The 24,491-nt window shown below is 51.0% G+C and overlaps 1 protein-coding gene across 2 annotated transcripts; it reads left to right on the forward strand.

The window, feature by feature from the left end:
* The first annotated feature begins 739 nt into the window (after nt 1-739).
* On the forward strand, nt 740-24,487 carry MOV10 (Mov10 RISC complex RNA helicase). 2 transcript variants are annotated; one of them, XM_057750494.1, is made up of 21 exons: nt 824-953; nt 11,370-11,608; nt 13,745-13,948; nt 14,222-14,457; nt 14,598-14,856; nt 16,195-16,329; nt 16,961-17,129; nt 17,901-18,055; nt 18,315-18,491; nt 18,602-18,749; nt 19,165-19,323; nt 19,582-19,685; nt 19,866-19,963; nt 20,065-20,281; nt 21,090-21,207; nt 21,432-21,623; nt 21,866-21,940; nt 23,230-23,355; nt 23,437-23,525; nt 23,773-23,894; nt 23,976-24,487. In XM_057750494.1, exons 2-21 carry the CDS (start codon nt 11,544-11,546, stop codon nt 24,065-24,067), a joined length of 2,940 nt encoding a protein of 979 aa, XP_057606477.1. In that variant the 5' UTR covers nt 824-953; nt 11,370-11,543; the 3' UTR covers nt 24,068-24,487. The 2 variants fall into 2 exon arrangements, with proteins under 2 accessions (XP_057606566.1, XP_057606477.1); XM_057750583.1 differs by lacking the exon at nt 11,370-11,608 and having other exon boundaries at nt 740-953; nt 23,976-24,483.
* Nucleotides 24,488-24,491: the final 4 nt, after the last annotated feature.

Genomic DNA, 24,491 nt, shown 5'->3' on the forward strand with positions numbered 1-24,491 from the left:
TAACAATTAAAGAGCAATACATACTGGAGTGCAATTAAGAGCCCAAATATGTGGCTGAAGGGTAGGGATCACCAGCTTTTCCACACAACGAAGCCTATGTTACAGAGAAAAGTAATGACTCTATGTCCCGGCGGAGCCCCTTTATCCCTCCCTCCCGCGGGTACACACCTTTATCAGAGACACTTGGTTCTTTCCCTCAAATTTCTGGGCTCTTACGCCTTCCTCCCAGCGTCTGAAAGCCCCAGAAGGGAAAAATGGGGGGGGGGGGGGGCGTGCCGCTGGCTTCCGTACTTGCCCGTGTCCCAGGCTGCCTGGGGGAGGTGTCGGGTGAGCCGCCCCAGTCCAGCTGCAGCCGACCCAGATCCCAGTCCCTGCCCTTTGCTCCGCTGCTTTTCAATACGTCCCGAAGCCCTGGGAGGTGGGTGTGGGAGTATCCCAATCTGAGGCTAGGAAGTCCTCCCGGACAGTTCAGGGGGCCCCAGGCGATAGCCACGTTCGGATTCTGGCTGAAAGCCAGGGGAGGGAGCTTGGGGTAAGGGGAGGGCCCTGAGGGAGGGGTCAGACTCCTTAGGAAAGAGTTAATAAGAAAAGGGGGAGGGGATAGGACGAAGAGACCGAAGGGAAGGCTCAGGTAGGAAAAGAACGGAGAAGGGAAGCCTGGTGGGGGGGGAGAAGAGAGCCTATAGGATCAGGGGTCAGAGTTAGGGGGTTTCCCCTGCTGCACCCTCATCCTAGGGCCGCCAACTTCCCGCCGCGGCGGCGACTTTCAGTTTCATTTCCACGAACCCTCCTGCCTGGGCCGCAGTCGCCGCCGCGATGCCCAGTAAGTTCAGCTGCCGGCAGCTCCGGGAGACGGGCCAGAGATTCGAGAATTTCCTGGTCGATCGGGGACTGGACAGGGAGACAGAACGCGAGCGCTTGCGGACCATTTATAACGAGGACTTCAAGACCAGGTACGGGCCGGCCCACTCCCCGGCTCCGAATCGCGGGCCCTGCTCGCCGCCACGACCCCCGCGGCGGGGCTGCCCTTCCCGCCCCGGGGCGCAGAGGGACGCAGCTCCCCCTGTGGCTCCGGCCGGTCCCGGGGCTGCGCGGGCCCCCCCCCCCCCCCCCCCCGCCGCCGGCGCCGTGCCCACGCCCCGCCCGCGCCGCCGACGCCGCCCGCAGCCCGCCCGCTATGCCCGGGCCGGGCCGGTGCGCGGAGTCCCCGCAGAGAGCCTCCCCGGCAGCCCGCGCCCCCCGCGGCGCGGGCCCCGTCGAGGGAGCGGGGTGCTGCGCCCTCTCGCCGCCCGCGGGGCCGGGGAGCTGCGCAGAGCTCGGTGGGGGAGGGGAGCTCGCGAGGGGGGCCAGGCTTTGAGGAAGCGCGGGGAGCGAGCTGCTTGCCGCTGGCGGCCACCCCCCCCGCCCCCGCGCGCGCTTTACGGGGACCTCCGCCCCCTCGTTGAGGGGCTGTTTCCTCGGTGGTTCACTATCCCAAAGAGCTGAAGGGACCGAGTGTAGGAGGGAGAGTCTCAGGGAGCTCGGGGAAGAAGAAAAGGGCACAAACTGCACACGTACCAAACCTCCATTAGCACCTGTGGCTTCTCCGTGGAGACCCGGGCCCGGGCCAGCCTCCTGGAGGCCCCCTTCTCATCCTCTGGCTGAAGGCTGTTTGGTCCTCCTTGCCTGTTGCCATTCAAGTGAAAATCAAAGAGACGTCTCTCTGTCAAACCACAGAATTGTGCTTCAGAAAACCTCTATCAACAGGCTGCAGTCTTGGGCCGAAGAGCAAGAAACAGTTTAACAGGGATAAATGTAAAGACTTATGAAAATATTGAGTGGTGGGAATTTAGGCTTCCTAACAGACGTGTTGAAAATTGGGTTTTAGCAGACGAAAAGGCGGGTATGGCTGCTAAGAGAGCCAGAGAAGTATTAGACTGCGTTAACGGAAGTGTGGTCTGGGGAGGGGGGCAGGAGGTAAGTGATTCTCCAGATTGATCAGATCATTTCTGGAGTACTGTTTTCAGTAACGACTGTCACGTATTAAGAGGGACATTATTGAGCTTGAGCAGCATCTGAAGAAGGAGCAAAGATGATAACCTGTTTTATGTCCCCACATTGTCCTGGGCTCGGTGGGGACGGTAAAGAAAAATACACAATCCCGGGGAGCAGGAGAGGCTATGACGTGCATACAGTATACTATAATAAATGTTAAAATAGCATGAGGATTATGATGGAGATAATAAGAAAAATACTGGAGGAAAGTAAAGAAAGAACAATTGCCATGGAGTCACATTATCAACACTTCACATCCATGAATTCACCTGTGTCCAAAAAAATGAGCGCAGCGTGGCTCTGAGCAAAAGTCAGTTACTTCTTTTGGCTCTGTTAAAGAGACTGTTATTCTGATACATGTTTAAATGGTGAGGAAGACTCTGAGATTATTGCAATAGGGGTATTGCAATGGCGAGAGAGATCTAGCTCAATTCTCAATACAGCAAAGACAGCTGGGAATTTATAGCCAGCAGCAGAGTGAGGGGGTCATGGATAGAAAAATCACTGAGAGGAGACATTGTGGGCATGGGGTTGGGGCAGAGTTGAGGCCTACTGCAGAAGAGGGTTCAGAGGGGCCTGACTGAAGTTTAGTCAAGGAGATAGCCTTTGTCATCTCTAAATCAGGGTTTCACAATAGGTTCCAGTACTGGGGGGAAACAGGCTATGTCAGATAACCACAAACAGGCATATAGAAAACCACGTATTTCTACTTTATAGGTGAATTTAAGGGATTTCAAAAGTAATTTTTTTTAATATGTACTGTTTTTAGGCAAGTAAGATATCACTCCCCTGTAGTTATTAGGGAATTGGATGGAGAATGTGGCACTGACCTTGGCCTTGGCCTTGAAGGCTAGATATTGTTCTTAGTACTTGGAGGAGGAGGAAGGGCTTCTATGTTGATGAATTCTTTTGTGAAACCCAAAGAAACGGAAAAATGTTTGCCTTGAAAAGAGAAAAATTGTAGAGGACAAGGTAGTTATCCCTGAATATTTTAAAGACTGTCCTGGGGAAAAGGATTATACTTTGGTGTCACTCCAGAAGCCAGAACTGGGTTCACTCAACATGGCCCCCTCAGGGAGTTCCCTGGTCGCCTAGTGGTTAGGATTCCGGGCTTTCACTGCCCTAGCCTGGGTTGAGTCCCTGCTTGGGTAACTGAGATCCCCGCAAACTGAGTGATACAGCAAAAAAACAAAACAAACAAAAAAAGGCTTCACTCTCCACCAGGTGGAGGAGGTTTCTGTTCTAATTAGAGAGAACTTTCTTACGCAGTGACCTCAACCCTCATCCATCCAATGGGAGTTCATTGCTTCTTTCTCTGGGCTCTCATAGCTCATTCTTCACTCCTTGGTTATAACCAGATGACACCCTGCCTTGTGTCAGAACCAATATGTGGCTGTCTCCCCACCAGACTGTAGAGCCTCTGAAGGCAGGGACAGGCCTTTCATCGTGTTGGCACCTTCCCTTAGTCCCCAGCATAGAGCCTTGTATGTAGTAGGTGCTCAACAAATGCTTCTGGAATCTGAGTTAGTAAGTAGAGTTGATCTACAATAGAAAAGGCTGTAAGGGAGGTATAGCAAGTCACCTTGTATCAGAAATTCTGGGGCGCTTCCTCCACTGGGAGGGATAGGTCCCTTCCAACTAGGTTATCTTATGATGTTTTGAAGTACAGATGTGTCATTCAGTACTGCAGGAGCTAATATTGTGTTTCAGTAGCTGCAGTTCAAATCCTGACTTTGCCACCTACTAGTTGCATTTGATTTTGACCAATTATCTCAATTTCCCTAACTGTTACGTGTGTAAAACACTGCCTTCCTCTCAGGGTTGTGTGAGGCCAAAATAAGCTATCGAAAATGAAGCATTTCCCCTGGGTCACAGAGTGCATGGGCTTTGGAAGTGGTAGCTATCATTATTAACAGTGCTGGTTAGGAGTCCGTTATGGAATAAGTACTGGCATTGTGAAGAATTTCTTAGAGAAGATGATTCTTGCCTTGGGCAAGAGACATTTTTTTTGTTCAACAAATATTGGCTGAATGCCTCCTATGAGCAAAGCAAAACTGTGAGTTGCTGTAGATACACAGAAGGAACCTAAGGAAGATGGAGGTAATTAAAAGCAAATACTTATTTAATTACTCTTGTGATAAGTGCTCCTGAGAAAAAGTCCTGGATGCTGGAGATCATAGAACTTGGAGACCTGACCTAGTCTAGGAACCAGAGGTTTCTGGGAGAAAGTGATGTTTGAGCAGAATCTCGGGTGATAAATGGAGTTAACAGATATAAGGCAAGGGGAGGGCAGTGCAGACTGAGGGAGTAGCACCTCCAAAGGCTGTGGGTGAACTCGTGAGAACAGGTGACATGAGGCCAGAGGGAGGCAGGGGCTGGATTGGGCAGGGCTTTGTGGGCCTTGGGGAGGCGTTGTGGGTTTTCCTTTGTTTTGGTTTGGTTTTAATCTTAACAGAAATAGGAAAGCACAGCAATTTTCAAAGTAGGAGACTGACAGAATGAGGGTTTTGAGAAAGATCATTCTAGACCTGTATCCACAGTAAAAAATACACTTTACTTCCGGGTCTGGTATACAGAGCTTTCACAGAACAATATGTGTCCTTGCAACAATACTTAGCTTCACTCCCTGCCCTCTGATATTTTTTATTCTATTTTACTTCAGTTTTACAAAAGTCCTGGTCTTGACCCACTAATGAGAGTTGCAACCCACAATTTGTAAAACACGGAACTAGATGTCCCTTTAAGATGGCTTCCAAATCATGTTATGTAGCTAGTCAGATAGAAGTGGGTCCCGTCCCATCCTGGACACTGGTGATGAGAACACGCCCAGAGAGCCTCCCTTTTTTGGTTAAGTACCGCTAAGTTTCCAGCCAGTTTCAGGACCAAGCAAGATGTCAGAAACCCAATGGGCTTTCCAAACTGCCATCTCCAGTTGATACAGGAGCACCAAGACCTAAGAGATGACTCAGAGTAAGCCGGGACTCATTTTGCTGTGTTTATAATAAATTACCATTGCGATTTTTGCCCCCACCCCCACCTTGTGGGTTTTGCTTGGGTGCTTATGGGTAAGCACCTGCGCACAAGGAGAAAAGTTGTACAACCTAAAGCTGTCAATCACCTTGTCAATCAAATGACGCAGGACACAGGGAGGGACTTTCCACCACTCTATAAAAACCTCCCCTACGGTCACTGTCGGGTTGCTTCTGGTTCCGGACAGGCCGATGTTCTCTGTTCTTGAGAATGTATTTTCGCTTCGCTTAAAAATTCCTGCTCTTTGAAACTGCTCAGTGTCTCTCGATTGAATTCTTTCCCTCGAGAGGACAAGAACCAAGGAATGGCCCGTTCTACCGATAACAATCTGATATTGTGTTCTGAAATACCATTCCTCCGGCTAGTAGGCTTCCTGAACTGGGTCTTAAAAATTAGTCATCTTTCACTGAACAAACAACAAAGGACAGGGGCAGGGCGTTACAGACCAAGGATGTTCCTCAGTGGTGGAAAAGTCTGGAAGGGAGTGCAGCTGTACAACAGCTGGGAATGGCTTGAGGTGCCGTTTAGAATGGATGTGGGGTGGGGGACCGGTTCTTCAGTTTCTTCTCTAAAATGAGACGATAGTTGCTACCTCAGAAGGTTGTTGCGAGGAGTAAATGAGAAAATGCAGGTAGCTACTTAGAACAGCACATAGTAAGTGCTCAATACATGTTTCTGTTGATGATGTTATTGTGTTGTTGATGTGTCATTGTTAATTGTGGAGCATCCAAGTGGGCCATATTAAAGGGTTAGACTTAGTCCTGTAGACCGTGGAGTCATAAATTGGGAGACATGATCTGATTTGTGTTTGTTGATAACTCCTGCAGACTCAGGGGATGGACCAGGAGAGAGGTGTGAAGTCAGAAGCAGGAGTAACAGTTCATAGGGCTTGAAAAAATAAGATCAGTCAGCGCTTCACAGAAGAAATATAAATGACTAATAAACAGAAAGAATAATACTTGATTATGTTAACGAAAAGGGAAATGCAGATTTAAACAAGATACCATTCTTTTGCTTATCAGATTGTCAAAAATTTAAAGGATTGAGGGTTTCTGTTGTTAGGGTCTGGGAAAACGGTTTTCTCAAATTCTTGTTAGTGAAAATATAAGTTTGTACAACTTGTTTGGAGGACGATTTGGCAGAACTTATCAAAGTAAGGGTTCATTCTGTTTGACCCAGAAGGATGGTTATTGTAACATTTGAAATAGCCAAAAATTGTAGGCAGCCTAACCGTCTCTCGCTGAACGAATAGTTAAACACACCATACTGCATTCATACTGTGCTATTCTTTGCAGTCATTCAAAAGAGCTAGGTGGCTTGGGAAAATATTGTCATGGAAGGCTGTCCATGGCGGTCCAAAGAAGTCTATTGCACAATAGTATGTGTAGCACACAAAAAATATGTGTACTTAAAAATATATTTTTTAATTTTTTTTAACAGAGGATGGTTTGAAGATCATCGGATAAAGTTTTTGTTTTGTTTTGTTTTAATTAATTATTTGTTTTTTTGGCCGTGTTGGGTCTTCATTGCTGTGCACAGGCTTTTTCTAAGTTGTGGTAAGTGGGGGCTACTCTTCATTGTGGTACATGGGCTTCTTGTTGTGGTGGCTTCTCTTGTTGAGGAGCCCAGGCTCTAGGCACGTGGGCTCAGTAGTTGTGGCACACAGGCTTCGTTGCTCCGCAGCGTGTGGGATCTTCCTGGGCCAGGGATCGAACCCGTGTCCCCTGCATTTGCAGGTGGATTCTTAACCTCTGCACCACCGGGGAAGTCCCCAAAATATATTTTTTTTAATGCACAGCAAAGGGCCTGGAAAAATATACATCAAACAGTTAAGCAGGTAGCTGGGAGTGAGAGAGTGGGAGCTCTTAATGTTTTCTGCTAGGTGTTTGTCCTGTTGAAATGTTTTTGGTACTTTTGGTAACCACTTTTTGAGTTGTCTCTTTATGCATGCATTACTGTCATCCCTTGATATTCAAAAGGGATTGATTCCAGAACCACAACACCCCCCCCCCAACCAATTCCAAAATTTGGGGGTACTCTAGTCTCTTACATAAAATAGTGTGGTATTTGCAAATAACCTACGCAGCATATTCCTCCCATATTCCTCCGGGTTACTTTAAATCACCTCTAGATTGCTTATAATACCTAATACAATGTAAATGTTAAGTAAATAGTAGTAAATACAATGTAAATGTTGCAGGTGTGCAACAAATTCCATTTTTGCTTTTTTCCAACTTTTTGGAATTTTTTTTTCCAAATTATTTCGGCCTGTTGCTGGTTAAATCCTCAGATACAGAACCCATGGATAAGGCAGGCCAACTCTAGTTACATCACACTTATGTCAGTTTATCCACATGGAATCATTATGACTTATCCTTTTCGTCATGGACCCCTCTCATATCAGCATCCCACCCCCATTTCCACATTCTGCTCCACACCCAGGTAACTCATATCAATCAGGATTTGTTGTTGTTGTTGTTTGGTTATTGTTTTATTTTAAAAGGATCATGTTATACACATTTTCCATATCCTGATTTTCTTATTCATCAATACATCATGGAAATGACTCCTAATTGTCTGGTATATTCTTCTAGTGCATTGTTGGGTTTTTTCCCAACATTTTATTATGACAAATTTCAAACCTAAAGAAAGGTTGAAATAATTTGACAGTGAACAGTCATATACCCTTGTTACTGAATTGAAGTTGGTCTGCCCCCACACACAGTGAGGCCAAACAAACCGAACCATTGGAGTCTGGCACAGAGAAAGGTCTATTACAGGGCCAAGCAAGGAAAACAGGTGGCTTGTGCAGCTCCCCGATGGTTTTCAGGGAGAAGTTTTTATAGGCAAAATTTGGGATGAGGGCTGCAGGGTGTGACTTTCTTCTGATTGGTTGGTGGTGAGGTAACAGGGCGGTACTCCAGGAATCTTGTGCTCAGCCTGAAGTTACTGTCTTCCACCTGGGTGGGGGCCTTAGTTCCTACAGAACTCAAAGGTGTTGTTAGGTATATTCCTGGAGGAGGAACCAGGACCCTGCCCCAAGGCTGCACTATTATTTCTTTACTGCACAAGGGTTTCTGCATTCCTTTCTTCCCTGATTAGCAACTGTTTGAATCTGCCCTTTGGAACTCTGGGAAGGTCAAGGAGGCTGAATGAAGCCTATTTCTACAAACAAGAAACAAGGGACACAGAAAGGCTTTTGTGCCCAGGAGGGCCCCCACCCCCCTGTGAAAATGGGTGTCTTAATCACTGAACCACCAGGGAAGTCCCCATCTAGCTATCTTAATTTTTGGATGCATTTCAAAGTAAGTTACAAACATCAGTACAATTCACTCCTAAACTGGTCACCATGATTATTATTAACTATAACAGTTCAAAATTTGTTTACGATTTTTTTTTTTTTTTTTTTGGCCTTGCAGCACAGGTTGTGGGATCTTAGTTCCCCAACCAGGGATTGAACCCATGCCCTTGGCAATAAAAGTGTGGAGTCCTAAGCACTGGGCCACCAGGGAATTCCCATGTTTATGACTTTTTTAAAGTAAAATTTACCTACAATGAAATAGACAAATTTCAAATGTGCCATTCTATGAGCTTTAACAACTCCGTATACCCCCATCAAGATATTAAACATGACATCACCCCAGAGAGTTCCCCCATCTCCTGTCCTATTTAGTCCTCACCCTTACCCACCCAGAGGCAACCACTGCTCTGACTTTTTTTTTTTTTTTGAGATAGTACCTGTTCTAGAACTTTATGTAATGGAAACAGACAGTATGCACTCTTCTGTGTGAGGCAGCTTTCACTCAGCATAAGGTGTTTGAGATTCACCCATGTTGCTGTGTGTATCAGTAGTTGCTTTTTACCACCGAGTAGTATTTTTTTTAATATTTAATTAATTTTTTACTTTTTGGCTGCATCAGGTCTTCATTGCGGTGTGTGAGCTCTTTGCTGTGGCACGTGGGCTTTTCTCTAATTGTGGTGTGCAGGTTTTCTCTTCTCTGGCTGTGGCTCACGGACTCCAGGGCGCATGGGCTCTGTAGTTTGTGGCACCCGGGCTCTCTAGTTGAGGCGTGTGGGCTTAGTGGCCCCGCAGAATGTGGGAGCTTAGTTCCCGACCAGGAATTGGACCTGCATCCTTTGCATTGCAGGATGGATTCTTTACCACTGGACCACCCTCAAGTAGTATTTTTTGTATGAATGTGAATCACAAGGAATTCCCTAGTGGTCCAGTGGTTAAGACTTCACCCTTTCAATGCAGAGGAGCACAAGTTCAATCCCTGCTCAGGGAACTAAGATCCCACATGGCTGTGCAGTGCAGCCAAAAATATATATGTGTGTGTGTGTATATATATAAATCACAGTTTCAAGGACAGTGTTTTCAGTTTGGGGCTATTTTGAATAAAACTGCTATGCACATGCTTGTACAAATCATTTTGTGGATATATATTTTCATTTCTCCTGAGGATATACCTAGAAGTAGAATTGCTGGGTCTTGGAATAGATAATGTTTATTTTTTTTTTTTTTTTTAATCTTGGGCAAGTTGTTTAACCTCCTTTGGTGCTGGCAGCAAAGTCTTCTGGACTGGTCTTCTTGGTGTGACCTTGCCTGGGGTTAGGCTGTCCAAGTTTGGACAATATATATAACCTGACACAACATTCCAGGCCATTGCACAGCAGTGCTGTGTGGCAGCCAGAGGTTCAATGTTTGCATTGTTTTCTGTTTCATCTGTAAAACAACAGTCTGGAATTATTTGATACTTCTTTCACCCATTCTCCCAGCAAGTACGTATTGAATAAATACCAGTGCTAGGTCTACACTAGATGTTATAGTAGTATTACTTAATGAGTTTTTATTCCATGCATAATATAGTAACATTCTTTTCATTAAAAATCAGAACATTACATTAATATGTTTGGTTTTACAAGAAACTAACAGACCTTTTTCTAAAGTGATTGTACCATTTTATAATCCAGCCAGCAATGCACAAGAGTTCTGGTGTTTTTCTATCCTTGTCAACATTTGGTATTACAGCCTTTTAAATTTTAGTCATTTGAATGGGTGTGATGCATTCTTTTAATGGCTGCATAATATTCTATGGTATGGGTGTTTACAGCTTTCTCATCTGTCTCCCTGTTGTTGGGCATTTGTTTTGTTTTCAGTTCTTGGCCACTGTGAATGACTCTACAGTCAGCATCCTTACACGTGTTCTTATATGTTGGTACTTTTGTTTTCCATGGGTTACATTCCCATGAGTTAAAGGATACCTGTATATCAAATCTTAGGAGATATTGCCAGATTGTTTTCCAAAAGGCTGTGATAGTTCACCTTGCTACCAGCAATGTATGAGAGTTTTCTTTTACACATAGCAATACATGTTGTGACTATTGTCCTTTTTTGTCAGTCTAATGGAAGTGATACCTCATTTTTACTTTAGTTTGCATTTCTCTACTTTTGGAGCATCTTTTCATACTTCTGGGTCATCAGAGTTTGCTCTTGAAGTTGAATATTCAGTTTTTCTGTTGTTCATCTTTTTTTCCCTAGAAGGTGACTAGATGTATAAAAGAATTGGTGCTTTTTTCAACAAGTATGTGCTAAGTTTGTGATTTTTTTTTTTTTCTTTTATGGCTGTCACCTTAGAGCAAGTGAATTTGGGTAGTGGCAGTAGACGTAAGGAGTAATTTGAAAGCTACGTAGGTGGTAGCACCTATGGTAGAAGTTGCAAAACTTGCAGAGTTCAGTTCCTCCTGCCCATGGGTCCATGCAGAAGCTTCCAAAGATAGGAGGTTTCACCTTAAAACAATGCTTTGGGCTTCTCTTAAATCCAGGTATCTGGCCATCTTGGGCCTGCATTCCTGGCTGGCAACTTCTGTCTAGAGATGAGTAGCAGTTCCCTCCTTTAGACAGAACTTGCACCGCTGGGTTTGCCCAGTCCCCTCAGGGTCCCGTTTCCTCCCCAGCACTAAGCTGAGAGCTCCAGGGTCTTTCAGGACACCTGCACTTTTGTTTTCTTATAGTAGATTATAGTGTATTAGTGTAAGAAGGATGTGTGCAGGACATTATTCAAAAATGGGACTGTACAGGTGCCTGAGATGGCTGCAGGTATCAAAGATACCTGTGGAGTCTGGCATCTGTTGGCATTTGAGTGTGTCCCTGATCCATTGAAATTAGCGACTCCCTGACCAGGGGGCCGAGGTGAGAGTTACTGATGACCCCTGATTTCAGTCCCTTTGCCTGGACCCCTCTGCAGCGTTTGAGCCTGATACCTGATTTTGAGACTTCCTCCTGATTCTCCTCCCTCTCTTAGGGGTTCCTGCTCTGTTTTCTCTTCCTCCCTGGGTTGTGCTGGCCTCAGCTGTTCTCAGACTACTCACACTCCCTGGGGATATCCCGAACACCTCCGTGGTTGTAACTACTACCTGACGTCTCGCCAGTATTAAGCTCTGCTTTGACTCTGACCTGAGTTCTCAGCTTCTGATTCATGGAGCTAGCTGCCTCCGGACCACGGGGATCTCGGACTGACCACGTCCACATCCAAATGTCGTGGTCAGTCCCTCCAACCTCCTCCTCCTCCTGTTTTTACCTCCTATCTGAGGAATAGTCCCTGAAGCCAAGCCATTGGTTTGGGTATTGTCCTTGACTCCTTCCCTCTTCCCAGCCTCCATTCCCTCTCCTGTCCAAAACCAAATTCTCCTAATTTTATATTCTAAATATCAGATCTGTCCCCTCTTCTGTCCTCACCACTGCCTTGTTCTGGCCCTTATCATCTTTTAATTGGACAGTTGCAATGGCCTTCTTCTAACTGGTCTCCCTGCCTACAATCTTGCCTCCAGCAAATGCATCCTCCAATCCTGATGCCTGCGTGATCTGAAATGCAAATGTGGTCTTACCACTCCCCTGCTTAAAATCCACATCGGGGTGGTTCTGTAACCACAGTGTAGCCTCTGGTGCAGGCTGAAAGTAAGTTATTCATCTAACTACTACTGCTAACTGTTAGTACTACTGTTGCTACTAATAGGATACTAATAATAGTAGCTAACATTTCCTGAGCATTTTCTATTGTGCTTTCAAATGATTTGTTCTCTTTTTAAGACAAATCAGAGCCAATTCAAAGTTTTCTGAATGGTATCACTCATTTGCTTGCGGGGAGGGAGAGGGCCAGAGTTATGGGCAGGGGGCACCAGGGAAATTGTCTGTAACCGTAAATGATCTTACTGTATGCTAGCGAGTGACCGTGTGGTTTGAGCCTTAATAGTTAAGTAGGGATTACCATGGTTCCTAGGAACTAGGATTTGCTTTCATTTCTTACAAAGCATGGAGGGTGGGTGGTCAGCTGTCCAGATCTTGAATGTGTCCAAGAAGTGTGTCACGCGTGGGGATGTCCTCTGACTCTTGGATGTCAGTAAAGGAGGAGAGCTGCTGGCCTTCAGGGTCAAGTGCAGGCGTCATGACCTGGCATGCAAAACTGTGCAAGACCTGGTCCCTGCCCACCTCTGCTGCCTCCTGCCACTCCCTTCCTTGCACTCGTCACTCTAGTACAACCAGACTGGGTGTGATACTAATCATAGCACACCTTACTGAGATGGTATGTGCCAACCACTGGGCTAAGTGGACACCACACTGTCCGTCTGTCATGTAATCCTCACAACAGCCCTGGGAGATGTCTGCTGTTCTCCCCATTTTATAGAGGAGCAAAGTGAGTCTCTGCAAGGTGGAGTGACCTGAGGTGACCCAACTAGTGGCTGAGTGGGCAGTCCCCCCGGCCCTTCTACACCTGTTCTTGGCAGACCCCCTGTACCTGGGCCCACACCCTGTGCCCCCTGCTGTGCCAGCACGACACCCATGCATCCTTCAGGACTCCGTTCTGGTGCTGTTTCCTGGAGAAGCCGCTGGGGCTGAGCCCCACCCGGCTGAGCCCCCAGCAGCGGGCTGGAATGGATGTGTTCCGTCTCTGCTCCTCAAGGCCCCTTTGAACCCCGGCATCTAGCGCAGTGTCTGGCACATAACAGGTCTCTGTAAGTGTTTGTCGCGTTGACTAAACTGAACTCCAGGCGCTGAACCTCGGGGCTGTTGTCCTTCTGACCAGTTTTCCCTGTCTTCACCTTCTCTAGGCCCAAACAAGCTATTTGATCTCTGGAGAAGGATCCTTTCCCTTCCTGCTTGGGTTCTGCCTGCACCCTCAGACTTCGGGGGGAAACTGCTGTCTGATCAGCCACCTTGCCCACACACCCTGGACGTCTCTACCCTCTCTGCCCCTCTCTCCCTCCTCACCGGCAGGCTGGACCCCGGATCCACCCCCCTGAATCAGCTTCTTCGGCTTCCCCCTCAGCCTCAGCTCTTTCCGCTTCAGTGTTTGTATCTTTTCTGTCCCAAATTGTACTCCCCACCCCCACCCCCCAAGTCTTCATTTTTTTCTCTCTCTTCCCTTCGTCCTCCTACTTAACAGCCCACCATTGGGCTTTTCTCCTCCGAAGTGCACCGTCCACCACCTGCTGTTTAAAACAATCATATTCTGTCTCGAGGAGGTCCCATTGCCTTCCTTGGAAACAGTAAGAATTCCCGCCGCCCCGGCCGGAGTCTCAGTCCCGGGCCCCATCCTGTCCCGGGCGGAGCGGCCCCCAGACGCCCTCCCCAGCTCGACGCCCCCACCCCTCACTCCCCAGTCTCCTCTGCTCCTGGCAGCTTTGGGACCCCTGCCCCTGGCTTCTCCTCCATGCTGTACGGAATGAAGATCGCCGGCCTGGCCTACGTCACCAAGACCCGGGTCAGGTTCTTCGGGCTCGACCGCTGGGCCGACGTGTGGTTCCCGGAAAAGAGGCGGATGAGGCGGGGGCTGGAGATCGGCAAACACCACAAGTCGCTGCTGGTCACCATCTTCCACGACAGGTGTGCGTGGGGGGTGGGGGGCGCAGAGAGGGGCCTGGGGGAGGGGGAATCTGGCTGGCGGGGAAAGAGGGGGTTGCCTCAACGTGGTAAGGCTCCCTTCTGCAGGAACTGGGGGAAGGGCGGGGAAGGAGCTGACTGGCCTGGGGGAGGGGGTGGGGTTCCTGAGCACAGCTGGCGCTTGGCCAGGCTTCCCCAGCCTGTGACTTTCCCGAGAGCATCCCCCAGTCCTGGCCGTGCCGCCCCAGCCCTGCCCTTGACTCTCACGCTCCCCAGGGCTGAGTACCTTCACGGGAAACATGGGGTGGACGTGGAGATCCAGGGACCCCATGAAGTCCGAGATGGGCAGCTCCACATCCGCCTGGATTTGAACCGCAAGGAGGTACTGACCCTGAGGCTTCGGAACAGAGGAACCCAGCCTGTCACCCTCACCCACCTCTTCCCGTTCTGCCGGACCCCCCAGTTTGCCTTCTGCAATGGAGACCGGGAGCTGCCCTGCCCCCTGGGCCCTGGTGAGTGGGTTCCCAAAGGAAAGGGCCTCGGGTGGACAGAGGCCTGCCTTGGCATGGGGCTCTCTGGGGGGATGTCAGGGTTGGGGTGCTGATGGGAGGATCGCTCCCCCATCCGGACTCCCTCGGCTCTCTTCCCCCAGGTGAATGCTATGAGCTCCATGTCCACTGTAAGACCAGCTTTGTGGGCTACTTCCCAGCCACTGTGCTCTGGGAGCTGCTGGGACCCGGGGAGCCAGGCTCAGAAGGAGCTGACACTTTCTACATCGCCCGCTTCTTGGCTGCCGTGGCTCACAGTCCCCTGGCAGCACAGCTGAAGCCCACAACTCCCTTCAAGCGGACCCAGATCACTAGAAACCCTGTGGCAACCAGCCGGATAGAGGAAGGAGAGAGACCCGACCGGTAACTTCTCCCCTCCAACTGAGTCCAGGCTGGGGATGCCCTGGCACCGCAGTGTGGGCCCTTGGGACGAACACAGAGCCCCCTTTCCTAACTGTGAGTTCTTAACTCCTCCAGACCTCAGAGACCTTGTCTGTCTAGGAAGAAACGCAGATATGAGGACAGTGTGGGAACGTTCAAGTATTTGTGACTCATGCATATTATCAGGCAGCCGGAGTGCATGTCTCTCTCTCTCTCTCTCTCAGCAGCTTTATTGAAACAGTTCATGTACCATACAGTTTAAAGTGTACAGTTCTGTGATTTTGTTAAGTCTGTTCGCAGTCCATTCTAGAACACTTCATCACCCCCGAAAGGAGCCTGCACCCTTTAGTTATCACCCGTCTCGCCCCCCATTCCCTCCCAGCCCTCACCATCTGCTTCTAAAATAGACTTCCCGCTTCCAGACATTTCATACGAATGGAATCATGTATGTGTAGACATCTCTTTTTAACATGTCCAGGTGTGCACAAAATACCGAGCTGTAGAGGAAACTGTAAGACCGGTGTGCTCTTTTCTGTTAAAAATGTATGTGTAAGGGAATTCCCTGGTGGTCCAGGGGTTAGAGTTTCGAGCTGCCACTTCAGAGGCATGGATGTGATCCCTGGTCGGGGAACTAAGGTCCCTCATGCTGCACAGTGTGGCCAATTAATTAATTAATTAAAATAAGTAAAAATATATGTGTATGATACACATTGATAAAGAAAAACGTCTGGAAGGCTACATACTAAAAAGTTACCATTGGTTATCCCTGGATGGTGAGAATGTTGTTTCTTCATTTACTTATTACCTATTTTCTGATTTGTTTCCTCTGATGAACATGTATTGTCTATATATATATATATAACATGTATTGTTATATATATATATATAGAAAACATGTTTTTGTTGTTTTTTTTTTTAATTTTTTTAAATTTTTGGCCATGCTGCGCCGCTTGTGGAATCTTAGTTCCCCAACCAGGGATTGAACCTGGGCCCCCTGCAGTGGAAGCACGGAGTCCTAACCACTGGACTGCCAGGGAATTTCGTGTGTGTCTGTGTCTGTGTCTGTGTCTGTGTCTGTTTATTTATTTATTTCTAATGCTTCCAAGTATCATGCTTTCCAAACATGAGAATGGTCCAGCCTTGGCCTGGGCAGCCTCATGAGACAGTGAGTCCTGTCTGCTAGGGCAGAGGCTGCCAGCGCCCTTCCGCGGTCGCTCTGCAGCAGGGCTTTGTGCCTCCTCCAGGGAGGGGCCTTCTCAGAGCCTCTGAGGGTGAAGGGTCTCTGTGTTTGTAATAGCTATTCTTCTCCCCCTCCTGCAGCTCCAGGAGCTATGAGCTGGAGTTAAGTCTGGCCCTGGGAACATACTACCCGCCTCCCCGCCTCCGGCAGCTGCTCCCCACCCTTCTTCAGGGAACGAATATCTTCACTGCCGTAAAGGAGATTGCCGAGATCAAGTAAGTGTCACCCCTCTGCACCCTTTGGGCTGCTTTATGTGTTTCTTCTCCACTGGCTTTTTCCCATGGCCCCACGCCTCTGTCCTCAGCCTCCCGTGCTCCGTTCATTCATCCCCTTGCTGAGCGCACGCCACGTGCCAGGCACCATTCAAGGTGAATCACTCCCATGTTGGCACTGCCATCCCAGTTGGGGAAAATGAGCATGTGTCATCTTACTTCTTGTAGTGATGAGTGCTATGAGGAATTAACGAAAGCTGAAGCAGGGTAAGGGGTGGGCTGTGCTGTTTTGCAGAGGGCAGCTAGTCCTAGCCTCTCTGAGGAGGTGACATTGGAGCAGAGAATGACATTTGAACAAGGTGAGGGTGTGAGTCACAGGGGGATCTTGGAGAGAGGATGTTCCAGGCTCCAGGATCCACAGTGCCAGTGCGAGTCAGGTCTGAGGCTGAGGGGCAGGGGATCCCTTCCTGGAGGCCTCTGACCCCCCTCTACTTCTCTGCCCGTCTCGTCTTCCCTGATGTCGTCATAATCCCAGAGCGGCAGAGGGAGAGGGTGGCTGCTCCCGGACATGGGGGTTACCTGACCCATCCTGTTCCCGTCCCCTCCCTCCCACCCCCCGACCCATCACTGCCAGGGCCCAGCTGGAGACGCCTCTGAAGTGGAGGAACTACGAGGTGAAGCTCCGGCTGCTGCTGCACCTGGAGGAGCTGCAGATGGAGCGTGACATCCGGCACTATGACCTGGAGTCAGTGCCTATGACCTGGGACCCTGCGGACCAGCACCCCGGGCTGCTCACACTGGAGGTCAGGGCTCGGAGCGGTAGTGGGGAGGATGGGCTCACGTTAGCCAGCGGGCAGGCTGGGGGCAGTACCAAAGGAAGATGACGTTGTTCCTGTCCCAGAGGGCTCAGGAGGAGCAGGGGGGGCAACTGGGCCCCCAGAGAGCCGTCAGAGCAGGACCATAGGGAGGACTGGGGTGTTAGCCTAGACTTTGCCACCACTGGCTGTGTGACCTTGGGCAAGTCTTTTGCTCTCTCTGGGCCTTAGTTCCCTCACCTGAAGAGCACAGAGCTGGACTAGATAATTCTTAGAGCCCTTTCCAACTCTCAGACGTTGAAGGTGTACACGTAAGCCTGGAATTACACGAGAATGGGTTTCAGCACACCTGTGCTGGGAAAGGCACTCAGTGAGAAGGGACGGCAGGTGAGGATGATCAGGGGACGTCTCCTGCAGGAATTTGAGTTTTGAACAAGATTTTAAAGGCGGAGTAGGAACTGAGCTGGCCAAGAGGGCAACCAGACGTTCTGGGAAGCTGACCCCAAGTCTTGAAATTGTGCCGTGGAGGGTTTCCAGGACTCCCTGGGCTCAGCACCTCTGAGCAGCGTGGGCAGACTTGTCCCTTCCTCCTCTCCCCTGACTCTCGCCCTGTCTGGCGGAAGAGGAAAGAGGCACAACTCCCTGCACCTGGGGTAGAGGGTAGATCCTCAACCCTTGTGTCTCAGAGGGGGTCTGGAGTGGCCCCCCCCCCACTGGCCGTCTCCAGGCTAGACGCTTTCTGGTGTTCGTGCCCCATAGGTTCCTGGGGTGGCCGAGAGCCGCCCCTCAGTGCTGCGGGGTGACCACCTATTTGCCCTTTTGTCCTCTGAGACACACCAGCAGGACCCCGTCACCTACAAGGGCTTTGTGCACAAGGTGGAACTGGACCGAGTCAAGCTGAGTTTTTCCACGAGGTAGGTGTTGGGGGAACCCTGAGCTGCAGGAAGGTCTACAGACGTCCCGGAGGCCAAGGGAAGAGGGTGTTTCTCCCCAGAGTGGCACCCCAGGGACAGAGCAGGGGGACCCTAAGATGCCTCAGCAGCTTGCTCTCACGGAGGATGGCTTGGAGGTCTGGGAAAGGGAGTGGAGTTGGGGTAGATGGAGAGAGTCCTGGCCTTTTATTGCTCAACCCCGCCAACTGGAATTCTTCCCCCTCTCTCTCCCCTCCCAAAGCCTCCTGAACCGCTTTGTGGATGGGCTGACCTTCAAGGTGAACTTCACCTTCAACCGCCAGCCCCTGCGTGTGCAGCACCGTGCCCTGGAGTTGACGGGGCGCTGGCCGCTGAGGCCTGTGCTTTTCCCTGTGGCCTCCCGTGGGGTCCCACTGCTGCCCTCAGATGTACAACTCAAGTGAGACTGTGGGCAGGGGCTCTGGCGCCATTTGGAGTGTGGGTATAGGGGACAGGGTCAGGGAGGCCTGTGGGATGTGGACAATATCGTGTTTATGGACCCTCTGCCAGGCTGTACGACCGGAATCTGGAGTCAAACCCGGAACAGCTGCAGGCCATGAAGCATATTGTTATGGGTACCACCCGTCCAGCCCCCTACATCATCTTTGGGCCTCCAGGCACTGGCAAGACTGTCACCTTAGTGGAAGCCATCAAGCAGGTGGGGCCTGAGCATAGACCTGTGGCCTACACTCTGACTTCCCCTGGGACAAAGCAGTTGTCCCCAGATTCTGGTTCCCTCCAGCTCCCTGAACACACGCCCCAGAGCTGGCGTCGAGGGCCAGTGTGGCTGTTGAGCACGGCCTGCAGGTTGGGTAGTGTACGACTCTAGAGGCACCATTCACGTCTCCATCACCATAGCCTTGTACACTCACGGCAGTGGTTTTCCAACACTGAAGTGCTATTTGGACTCGCACAGGGCCGGGATCCGAACGTGCCTTTTGAGTCACTCCCTCCCTCAGCAGTGGGAGGCAAATGCCACACTGCACCAGGCTGAGTCACAGCCACGTTTCTCCCTCTCCCCTCCCCTTGGAGACCAGAAGCCACTTCCCACACTGTGCTTATCTCCATCCCAGGTAGTGAAGCACTTGCCCAAAGCCCACATCCTGGCCTGCGCTCCGTCCAACTCAGGGGCTGACCTCCTCTGTCAGCGCCTCCGGGTCCACCTGCCCAGCTCCATCTACCGCCTCCTGGCCCCCAGCAGGGATATCCGCATGGTGCCTGAGGACATCAAGGTAGCTGGGGAAGCTTGGGGGCGCCAAGGGTGGTGCGTGATGCTCTGGGTAGACACTGGGGCCAGGAAACTGGGAGACCTGGATATTGATACTCACTGTGTGACCTTGGGTGGGTCAGGACCCCTCTGTGGGCTTCAGTTTCCCTGTGTATAAAGTGAGAGAGGTAAATAAAAATTGCCTGGGGGGCCCAGAGCCAGAGTGAGGGTGAGAATAGAGGTGGAGCCAAGCTGACTCCTCCTCTCCCTGCACAACCCTCAGCCCTGTTGTAACTGGGATGCAAAGAAGGGGGATTACGTGTTTCCTTCCAAGAAGAAGCTGCAGGAATATCGTGTCTTAATCACCACACTCATCACTGCCAGCAGGTGGGAAGTGTGTATGTGTGCCTCTCTTAATTGTGTGTTAAGTGAAGAGGTAGCAGGCTGAGGAAATGGGGAAGAATGGTGCCTGGGGAACAGGGAGGGGGGAGGGCCAGCTCGGGTGAGCATTCAGGTTTGTTAGTCGGGTACCAGGGTGTGACCCCTGCCTGGCCTGACACCTCCCAGGTTGGTCTCAGCCCAGTTTCCCATCGATCACTTCACACACATCTTCATCGATGAGGCTGGCCACTCCATGGAGCCAGAAAGTCTGGTGGCTATAGCAGGTGAGAGGTTCGGGGCGGAGGCGCGCTGCAAGTGTACCATGCCACCTGGCGTTGGGGAGGGCCCTCCACACACCTTTCTCCCCACACTCCTCACCTCCCAGGGCTGATGGAAGTCAAGGAAACAGACAATCCAGGAGGGCAGCTGGTGCTGGCAGGAGACCCTCGGCAGCTGGGGCCTGTGCTGCGTTGCCCACTGACCCAGAAGCATGGGCTGGGGTACTCACTGCTGGAGCGGCTGCTCACCTACAACACCCTGTACAAGAAGGGCCCTGATGGCTATAACCCCCAGTTCATAACCAAGCTGCTACGCAACTACAGGTATCGCGCACCCTCTGTGCTGTCCCCTGCCTTCACACCCTTTGCAGGGCCAGCTGGAGGCTCCATCCTGCAGTCCTGTTGCTCAGGCTGTGCGATGCAGAAACTATAAACGAAGATGGGAGATCTCTCCAGACCCGTCTTTGCTCCTCCTTGACGGTGTGACTTAGCAAGTGGCCTCACTCTAGAGCAGTGTGATTATCTGTGTATCAGCGGATGGTCGGTGGTTCCCAGACACTGGAATGTGCCTGATGCAGGTCCCTGGTGAAGTTTCTAGGCAATCCAAGGAGAGATGAGAAACTAACTAATGGTTATTCAAGTTCAAGAGCTATACTTCCTTTAGTCAGTGAGTTGATAGATCTAAAATGCTCAGGTGAGTTCCTACATCTTTAGTTCTTTAGCTGAGTCCACTAAGAATTAAATAAATATTAGCTGTTGTATTAGTAGTGCTTATATTTTTGGATTTAACACATTATCTCATCCAATAATGGCATCAGTAGGTGATACTTGCTTTGGTATTGTCCTTTGGCAAAATTGAAACTTGAGAATGGGCCCCTGATTTCTTGGTGTTTCTTTTAAATTTGACTAGTCTGTGAAATCTGTGGATGGGATGCTCTCAGGAGCCCCATTCCGTTCTGCTTTCTGTGGTTAACAGTGCCCAGCAGCAAAAACTAGCTGAACAAGCCTGCTCTGCAGTGGGCGGGAGGACATGAGGATAGTGTATGTGAGTCCCAGGCAGGTGGAGTGGAGGTCGCTCAGGGCAGGGCAGAAGTAATCCGGCCCCTGGTCTTGTCTTCCTCCTGCCTCCCAGGTCTCACCCCACCATCCTGGACATTCCTAACCAGCAGTATTATGAAGGGGAGCTGCAGGCCTGTGCAGATGTTGTGGACCGAGAGCGCTTCTGCCGCTGGGAGGGTCTGCCTCGACAGGTGAGGCTGAGCAGGGCTAGGGCTCAGCCTCCCATCGCTGTACCCCAGCCTCCCTCTTACTGAGGGTGCTGGGTAGCAGGAGGCCTGAGTGGAAGCCACAAGCCCCTCCCTTTGTCACCATGGCCTGGGATCCCCCCATTCCTTGGAAGGGTTTGGGGTTTGGGGGTGGGAGGAAAGGGAGGCAGGGACGTCCAGCTAAGGGTTTCCCTTGACCCCATGTCCAGAACTTCCCCATCATCTTTCACGGCGTAATGGGCAAGGATGAGCGTGAGGGCAACAGCCCGTCCTTCTTCAACCCCGAAGAGGCTGCCACGGTGACTTCCTACCTGAAGCAGCTCCTGGCCCCCTCCTCCAAGAAGGGCAAAGCCCGTCTGAGCCCTCGAAATGTGGGCGTCATCTCCCCATATCGGAAACAGGTCAGGCCCTCAGTTCCCATCGAGGGTGGGTTGTGTGTGTGTCATCCGCCCCCGCGTGGGACCTCATTAACCAGACCACTAGGTGGAGGGTCCAGCTCAGGCCTCTGCTGGCCACATACCTCAGAAGAGCTCAGAGGTTAGCTGCACCTCCCTCTTTGCCCCCCAGCTCCCAGCCCTCCTGCCTGGCTCCCTCGTGCATGGGGGTAATGGCATGAGAGAAGGGCACCTGTCCCCATCCGCAGGTGGAAAAAATCCGTTATTGCATCACCAAACTTGACAAGGAGCTTCGAGGACTGGATGACATCAAGGACTTGAAGGTGACCCTCACCACCGTTTCACATTCCTTCCCCGACTTCTGTCCCCCTCGCTTGCCCACTTCAGACACCTCCTCGGGTCCCCGCCCTACTGCTCCAGGCCAGCCCAAGTCCCTGCCCCACCCTCGCTACGGAGATGAACTTGGGCTTTCCCCAAGCCTCTTACCCCTGGAGATCCCAACTTGTAGGTCTGGGATGGGACGGGGAAGCCTGCGTGTTTAGCAAGCATCCCACACGATTCTTCTGATCAGGCTGGTGTAAAGTCTCTGCCCTAAGGAGAAAGTCCAGACTCCCAGGCTGCCTGACCTGTTATGTGATGATGTCCCCACTCACCTCTCCCACCCTCTTGAGTCAGTTGGCTGCTCAGCTCTGTCTCAGATAAGAATCACCTGGAGAGCTTTAGCGCTGCCAGCACCAGGGCTCCACCCAGCCAATTAACACAGCTATCTGGGGGCAGAGCCAGGGCATCTGTTTTTTTTTTTTAGTGGCTCCTCAGGTGATCTCCCATGCCGCCAGGGTTGAAAACCAGTGCTTTAAGAGTTAGAGGCCTCTCCCATGGAAATTCTGATTCAGGAGGCCTGGGTTAGGGTCTAAGGTTACATGTTTTTGTGTTTTTTTATTGAATCTTTTTTTTTTAACTTATTTGTTTTATTTATTTATTGGCTGCGTTGGGTCTTCCTTGCTGCACACAGGCTTTCTCTAGTTGCTGCGAGCGAGGGCTACTCTTCATTGTGGTGCACAGGCTCCTCATTGTAGTGGCTTCTCTTGTTGTGGAGCATGGGCCCTAGGTGCGTGGGCTTCAATAGTTGCAGCACATGGGCTCAGGAGTTGTGGCTCACGGGCTCTAGAGCACAGGCTCAATAGTTATATAGCACACGGGCTTAGTTGCTCCGTGGCATGTGGCATCTTCCCAGGGCAGGGCTCGAACCTGTGTTCCCTGCATTGGCAGGCGGATTCTTTACCACTGCGCCACCTAGGAAGCCCTAAGGTTACATGTTTTTAACAAGTACTGAATGACTATCTTCAGGAAAGTTTGGAAAATACTGCTGAGTTAGCGTTCTTTGCAAGCCTGTGTCCTGTGCTTAGCACCTTTCTAGTCCCCACCCCGTTAACTGGATTCACCCTTCAGCTTTCAGCTTCCACGGCACAGTCCTGTCCTCTTTCCTGCCCAGCAGGACGCTGGCTCACTGCACTGTGACAGTTGCCCTGAGGCTCACTGAGGGGAGGTGGGGCTGGTCCCTTGGTCCCTGCCTGAGCGCCCTGGCCTCCAGCCCTGCCGCCCTCCCCTCTAGGTGGGCTCCGTGGAAGAGTTCCAAGGCCAGGAGCGCAGTGTCATCCTCATCTCCACCGTGCGGAGCAGCCAGAGCTTTGTGCAGCTGGATCTGGACTTCAACCTGGGTTTCCTCAAGAACCCCAAGGTTTGAGGACTGGTGGGTGGCAGGTACTCCTCCTCCTTGAGGGCCCTTACCTGCTGTGACCTCGCTGCCTCTTCTTATCAGAGATTCAACGTGGCTGTGACCCGGGCCAAGGCCTTGCTCATTGTGGTGGGCAACCCGCTGCTGCTGGGCCACGACCCTGACTGGAAACTGTGAGCATCCCACCCACAGTCCCTCTTGCTGGCCACAGCCCCTAGCCGAGGACAGCTTTAGTTTTGTGAAGCACCCTTGGGGTTCAGTTAATCTTCCAGTCTGTTTCTTAACAATATCCCCATTGGCCAAGGTTGAGTACCTTGCCCCAAGGCACAGGCCTGTGTGCAGGACCAAGGCTGGGCCTCCAGCCTCTGCGGCTGCTCATCCAGCCTTGTGCAGTTGTGTGAGTGTCCCTATACCCCACAGATTCCTGGAGTTCTGTAAAGAAAACGGGGGGTATACCGGGTGCCCCTTCCCTGCCAAACTGGACCTGCAGCAGGGGCAGAACTTACTCCAAGATCTGAGCAAACTCAGCCCCTCTACCTCAGGTACGGCTGGGCCAGGTGGGGAACAGGACTGAGAGGGGAGGTAAGTTGTTACTAAGGCAAAGCTCACCTCTCTTTTTCTAGGACCCAAAAATCATGACTACCTCCCTCAGGAGCGGGAGGGTGAAGGGGGCCTGCCCCTGCAAGTGGAGCCGGAGTGGAGGAATGAGCTCTGAGGATGCCCACCTGGCCCCTGACAACTTGGGGGGAGGGGGAGGAAGTAAAACTGAAAAAAAAAAAAGCTTATTCTATGCAAATGCAGCCTTGTCTCCTCAGCTCCCTGAAGTCCCCAGGTGACCCCACAGGGGAGGGTGGGGCTGTCACACCCTGCCCAGGGCCATACCGCTCCCCACCCCCCAAAGGAACCCAGCCCCCATGTCCAGGGGAGGAAACCTAGTGGGAGATGGCAGGGAAGCCACCCACAGGCTTCTAAGTTTAGCCTGTGCTCCAGACCACTCCCCTCACCCGCCTCCAAGGCCCACAGCCAGGCATGACCTCATCCTTTTCTCCAAGACTCCACCCTGCCTGTCCGGGAGTCCTGCCTTTGCAGACAGGGGCCCAGCCCAGCCGGCACTCTGGAGAGATGGGACTCCAGGCTTA

The sequence above is a fragment of the Hippopotamus amphibius genome, chromosome 1, assembly GCF_030028045.1.
Source record: "Hippopotamus amphibius kiboko isolate mHipAmp2 chromosome 1, mHipAmp2.hap2, whole genome shotgun sequence".
Lineage (NCBI taxonomy): Eukaryota > Metazoa > Chordata > Mammalia > Artiodactyla > Hippopotamidae > Hippopotamus > Hippopotamus amphibius.